This window comes from Anomaloglossus baeobatrachus, chromosome 4 (genome assembly GCF_048569485.1).
Source record: "Anomaloglossus baeobatrachus isolate aAnoBae1 chromosome 4, aAnoBae1.hap1, whole genome shotgun sequence".
NCBI classification, from domain to species: Eukaryota; Metazoa; Chordata; class Amphibia; order Anura; family Aromobatidae; genus Anomaloglossus; species Anomaloglossus baeobatrachus.
Genome location: NC_134356.1, coordinates 438472934 through 438479530, shown reverse-complemented (window position 1 = coordinate 438479530; position 6597 = coordinate 438472934). Strand labels below are relative to the sequence as shown.

The window sequence follows — 6597 nt, the reverse complement described above, 5'->3', positions numbered from 1 at the left end:
GATGGCAGCCGAAAGGTGAGTGAGATCATCCTGTGACGCTGCGTATCATTAGCATATTAGCACACCCACAGGGGTGTACTAATTGGGCCGTTAGTTCCCTGGCCAAACGGCCAGAAGACTACTGCCCTCGCTCATTAGCATAAGATAAAAGATCTTTAGAAATACTTTTTCTAAAGATCTCTTTATCTATGCTACTGTATACATGGACGGTTAGACAGGGATTAGCAATATGCACCCACAACTGCTCGTGGTTCTGGGTGCAATTTGCACCTGACAGGTTCACTTTAAACTCCCCAACGTTTGGTTCTGTGAGTATCTCAGAACAGAAAGGGTTACTATAAAGAGCACTCCACCTATTTGCAGGTTTTTATTTTAGAACACTTCCTGCTCACATTCTTCTTTGTAGTATGACCTCAGTGTACTTGACAACAAATTGCAGCAACCTGGAAAAATGGATCCTGCTAAATTTGAGTGGACTTCAACCGAATTTAGTCTTCAAGGATATGTGACCACCTTCAAAAATGCGTTCCCCAATATCATCAAGATCACAGAGGGGTTCCTGGGAAAGCAGGAGATAGACAGTGTCAGCGCCAGCACGGTGAGAACTGTATAGCATTATATATAGGTGTTATAACCTGCTGGGTATAGCTATATGGTAAAGCTGTCTGGCTTTTCGAAACATTAGCTGAGCCATGCAAGGTTTTAATCTTCTGTTTCATTGTTGGTAAGATGTTCTTAATATTATTTTTAAGATTTGGGTGTAATGTTTTACATTTTTGTTTGCTGGCTGTAATGTGTTGTACTGCATAAAGTTACGTGTTAGAATCAGAGTTCCTCTAAGTCAGAGGTCCCCAACCATTGTGACCTTCAGAGCCACATCCAGCTATGAAAGAGGGTTGCGAGCCACACCTAGCTCCCATTACATTCACAGTAGTGACACTCAGAGCCCCCATTAACGATATAATGACAGCCAAAATTTTCCACTAAAATCACAAATCACACCAAGGCAGTATACCAAGATCCAGGCTACCCTATATTACCCCCATTCACATCTGGTCTTCTGTGCAGGGTTACCTACAAGTCACCATCTACAGATCTGCTCTTAATAGCTGTATTCCTGGTGCTAATGCACCAAGCTGGTTGACAGCAGTGAGTCACACATCACGGACCAGCGAGTCACACATAACAGATCCGCGATTCACACATCACAAATCCGCGAGTCACACGTCACGGGTCCGTGAGTCACATGTGGCTCTAGAGCTACAGTTTGGGGATCACTGCTGTAGGTTAATCAGGAATTGATGCTATTGTGCGGAGACAACATTAACAGACCAAAGCAGTTCTGAAGTCAGTAGAAGTCTGGAAAGCTCCATTATTATTAGTAGTATTTTTAGGAGTTGTTAAATCTTTCTTTTAGTAATCCCCTGTAATTCCCTGTTTTTTGTGTTGCTCAGTTTGCTGTTATTGTTCTATTTTTACATTTTTAAAAGAGGTTCTTCTTAAGGAGCATGGTTTTCTTATGCTCATTTTTCTCCAGAGGGTCCAGATACATATTAGATCTTCTTAAATTAATGTACTGTGTATTGACAGCTCTAAGGGAACTTGTCATTAAAGTTGAGGTTATAGCCCCGTGTTCATATGTCCAGATATTCAACTATTTGTTTCACACATTGATTTAGTTAAATGTGCAATTTAAAAAAAATATTTTTCATAATTTGATTTTTATCATGGAGGCCACTGCTGACATCTTCTAAAACATAGAAGAACTAGTAAACAGAATTGGCGGCAAAATAATCTTTTGTCGTTACGTTTTTGTCATAATGATTTATAACTCAGGTCTGTATTTGGTTACTATGGATGCAGCCAGGATATGCAGTGTACAGATCTGATGTCGATCTCTATACACCTGTATTACACCTGGGTCATATGTCTAGAAGTTATGTATTATGTGACAAATCAAGAGATCCTTGCATAGGTTGTAAACAGGCAACAAGTAAAGCACAAAATAACTTAGATGTTGAGTAATTACATGAAATTATATATATATAAAAAAAAATGGAATAATATCACTAGCACAAGGTGGACAGATTAAGATTAGACCGGCAGCTCAAACTATGTAGTGCCCAAGTCACTTGATGTATTAAGAAATGGGTCAACTGATAGGATAGGTTACATGTCACAGGTCATGAGCTGAACACGGTCACCTGTGAAATGTTTGAGAGGCAATAAACGCATACCTCTCAACTTTGGAAAAACAGAAAGAAGGACAAACTATGCTGCGAACTAGCGACAACCCAAGCCACACTCATTTGACATTTCTTTCCATCCTGGCAGGAGGAGATGTCAGGGGGGGTGGCATTGAGGGACAGCAGATGCTTAAGATAGCAGGGCATAGACCTAAATCCTGGACTGCCTGCTGTATCTATGACAGTTGGGACTAGAGATGAGCACATCGATTCACGGGACTCCGGTCCAGAGTCCAGGTCAGTAGTAGCTATTGTGTGGATGGGTAACTGCAAATCTCTTGCCTTCCAGCGTCACCGGGGCGGCTTTTGATTATCTAGAGCTGATGCAACGTCATCTGTGTGTCTTGCTCATCTCTAGTCAGTACCTTTGGATTTAATTTTTGTTCATTCATTCATTCATAGTTGTAGCAGCCAGAACTTTCTCATCTATATGTCACTTCACTATAAGACATGTAGCTTTTCGTGCCTATAAGGCCGTCTTCAGACGTTGCATAAACAATGTCTTTTTTGTTTTCTGCAGGTGCCTGCACCACACTACGCAATAATAACCTCCTCTTATTATTGCATTTTTGCGGCATGTTTTAGGCTTTTTTCCCCTGATGTGATGTGCTTTAGGTGCAGATTTGAAGTTGCATTTTTAAGGCTATGTGCGCACGTTGCGTATTTGCAAGCAGTTACGCTGCGATCTGCACCACAGCGTAACTGCATGCGTCCTGCGTCCCCAGCATAATATATGAAGATTATGCAGGAGACGTGCGCATGTGGCGTATTAGAGCGCAGCGCTTCAACTGCTGCCCGAAGCGCTGCGTTTTAAGAAGTGACATGTCACTTATTCCGTGCGCTCTGCATGCATCCCCCGCTCTGTCTATGCGAGGGGCTGCACTCAGAGCGCATGAAATCGGCCTTTTGTTTTTTTCATTACGGACTCTTTCTGCAGCGATTTGAAGCACACGTGTGCTGTTCAAATCGCAGCAGAAATTTCTGCAGGGACAGAACGCTACGTGCGCACATAGCCTAAGTGTTTTTTTATACATCGTGTGCAGAATTATTAGGCAAGTTGTGTTTTAGAGGATTTTTTTTATTATTGATCAGCAACTATGTTCTCAATCAACCCAAAAGACTCAGATATCAAAGCTTAATATTTTTCATCTCCCAATATAGCCACCTTTCTTTATGATGACAATCAACAGCCTAACATCCATAGATTCTGTCAGTTGCTTGATCTGTTTACGGTCAACATTTCATGCAGCAGCTACCACAGCCTCCCAGACACTGTTCCGAGAGGTGTACTGTTTTCCCTCCCTGTAGATCTTACATTTTATGAGGGACCACAGGTTCTCTATTGGGTTCAGATCAGGTGAACAAGGGGGCAATGTCATTATTTTTTCATCTTTTAGACCTTTACTGGCCAGCCACGCTGTGGAGTAGTTGGATGCATGAGATGGAGCATTGTCCTGCATGAAAATCATGTTTTCTTGTACGATACCGACTTCTTCCTGTACCACTGCTTAAAGAAGTTGTCTTCCAGAAACTGGCAGTAGGTATGGGAGTTTAGCTTCACTCCATCCTCAACCCGAAAAGGTCCCACAAGTTCATCTTTGATGATACCAGCCCATACCAGTACCCCACCTCCTCCTTGCTGCTGTCAGAGTGGAGCTCTCTGCCCTTTACTGATCCAGCCTTTGGCCCATCCCTCTGGCCCACCAAGAGTCACTCTCATTTCATCAGTCCATAGAACCTTGAAAAATCAGTCTTAAGATATTTCTTGGCCCAGTCTTGACGTTTTATCTTATATTTCTTGTTCAAAGGTGGTTGTTTTTCAGCCTTCCTTACCTTGGCCATGTCCCTGAGTGTGACACACCTTGTGCTTCTTGATACTCCAGTAATGTTGCAGCTCTGAAATATGGCCAAACTGGTGGAAAATGGCATCTTGGCAGCTTGGCAGCTTCACGCTTGATTTTCCTCAATTCATGGGCAGTTATTTTGCGCCTTTTTTGCCCAACACGCTTCTTGCGACCCTGTTTACTATTTGCCATGAAACGCTTGATTGTTCGATGATCACGCTTCAAAAGTTTGGCAATTTCAAGACGTCTCACAATTTTGGACTTTTCAGAGCCCGTCAAATCACTTTCCTGACCCATTTTTCCAAAGGAAAGGAAGTTGCCTAATAATTAGGCACACTTTATATAGGGGTGTTATGTCATTACACCACACCCCTCCTCACACCACACAGATGCACATCACCTGATTTACTTAATTGGTAGTTGGCTCTCAAGCCTATACAGCTTGGAGTAGGACATGTATAAAAAGTATCATGTGATCAAAATACTCATTTGCCTAATAATTCTGCACACAGTGTAGCACAGAAAAGCTTTGATTCTGCACTTAAAAAAGTAACTGCAGTTTTTTACATGCGTTTTATATCCACATAGAAGTCTGTAGAGATAAAAAAAAGCACAAAAAACGCAGCGTTCAGTGATGTCTTTAGACGCACAATGGGTGACATTTTTTTTTTAAACAACATCCACTTTGCTTCAACAGTTAAACAAAGCAAAATTTCTGTGTAAAAAAAAAAAAAAAAAAAAGGAACAGATGTACATGTGAACACAGACTAAATATCCAAGCAAAGTGGATGTGATTTCATAAAATCTACGCCCGCTGTATGTCTAAAGACGCTGCGGAACTGTGTGGTTTTGGTGTTTTATTCCTCTATGGGCTTCAATGTGGAGCTTGAAAAAAACACAGGGAAAAAATTAACTGTTTAAGCGCAAAATCTGTTCTATTAAAAAAGCATTAAAAACACGGATTCACATCTACACCAAAAATGCATCAAATAAGAAGGAAAACGCATAAAAGAAACACAGCAAATGTAATATTTAGAGAAGATTGTTTATTAATTTGTAGTAATTTTATAATAAGAAAAAAAATTTCTCTTTTATTCTCCCTCTAAAATACCAGACATAGAAATACACTGCTCTGTACAATGTATCTCTAGGTCAAAGTCTGCAATGCATCTTGAAGTAAATGTTCCACCTTGATAGCACCAGAGACTGTGGCTCAAAGGTTTAGCTGCTGCTTGCAGCTATAGAGGTTGTCGGTTCAAGTTGCAGGAACACTCACAAAAAAAAATCGTTGTATTTTAGTGATTAGAAAGAAATTGACATTTTTGCAATTTTTAAAATATTTTTTAATAATTTTATAGGAACAAAATCTGATTATTTCTTCACCTCTAAAATACAAGTACATATGTGGCGCCCCTGCGGCTTCAGGCGCCACAGGGTACTGCACCTCACCCGAGGTGCAGTATTCATCTCAGATACGGAGGAGGTCGTCACCGGTAATCACCACCAACACACTCATCCAACACATAAACACGGGAGCTCTTCCACTGGAACTGGGCTAGGGTAGGTGTTGGGGTGGCCATCATGAGGTATGGGAGCTCTTGCCCACAAGTTCAGTAACCTGGGAGTTAGGGCACCAACAGGGGTAGTAAGGAGCCATCTCACACAGCATTCAGTTAGCTCGAAGCGCAGCAAGTGCCAGGTCGGACGCAGAAACAGACAAGCAAAGACACAAACAGTTTGGGGACCATGATCTGAAGCTGGAGGCTCAACCCGGGTTCTTAGGAAAGAAAGGGAATCTCAAGGTTTGTGGGGCGTGTGGAAGGCACCCATGATCAGTTCCACGGCGCAGGAGCTGGGCTGGAGGGAAACTGTCGAAAGGTGATGTGCCGCCCCCGTACCAGCAGCCGGGCTGCTTGGATCCGGAACCGCGGTGGCTCGAGGGGTCTCCGGACTCGGGGGTCGTGTGGCCACTCAATCAAGGGGGAATATGTACAGGGGGATTAGAAGTTCGTGACGCCACCCACGGTGTGTGCTAAGGTGGTGTACCACTGCTGCTGTTGGTGGGGGAGCCCGGTGGCGGTGGTATGGCAGCAAGATGTTTATCCCCTCCGTGGGGAGGGGTTTTTTGCTGGTGATGGTGGTGAAGGGGAATCGTGGGCTGCAGGCCTGGAGACAGGGAGCAGAGAAACTTACAGTGGTTGTCATGGTGTTGGATGAGGCTGTGCTGATTTGTGAGGTCAATGAACACACAGGCAATGATTCAACCAAACGTCCTTCAGTACCGCTGCTGCTGAGGGGGAGCACGTCCAGGTGACCGTTCCCAGTGAAGTTACTAGTGTGCTTTGGTCTAGTCTGACACTCCAGGAGCCTCCACTTCCACAGCCCCTCACTCTCTGAGGCTGCTCTCTCACGCTGTCTGGGAGCTCCAACTCCCCAGCCTGCTCTCCTCGCTGAGAGCTACTTGAGAGCCCTCTGCTCTCTTTGCTCCCCTGCCGACGATTAACTAG

The 6597-nt window shown here is 43.4% G+C and overlaps 1 protein-coding gene across 1 annotated transcript in view; it reads left to right on the top strand.

Moving 5' to 3' along the window:
- The first annotated feature begins 412 nt into the window (after window positions 1–412).
- LOC142301632 (uncharacterized) overlaps window positions 413–6597 on the top strand; it is a 64936-nt gene continuing 58751 nt past the window's right edge. The window contains exon 1 of the mRNA XM_075342653.1: window positions 413–598. Coding sequence (XP_075198768.1) covers window positions 452–598 — 147 coding nt within the window. The 5' untranslated portion in view covers window positions 413–451. The remainder of the gene's footprint in view (window positions 599–6597) is intronic.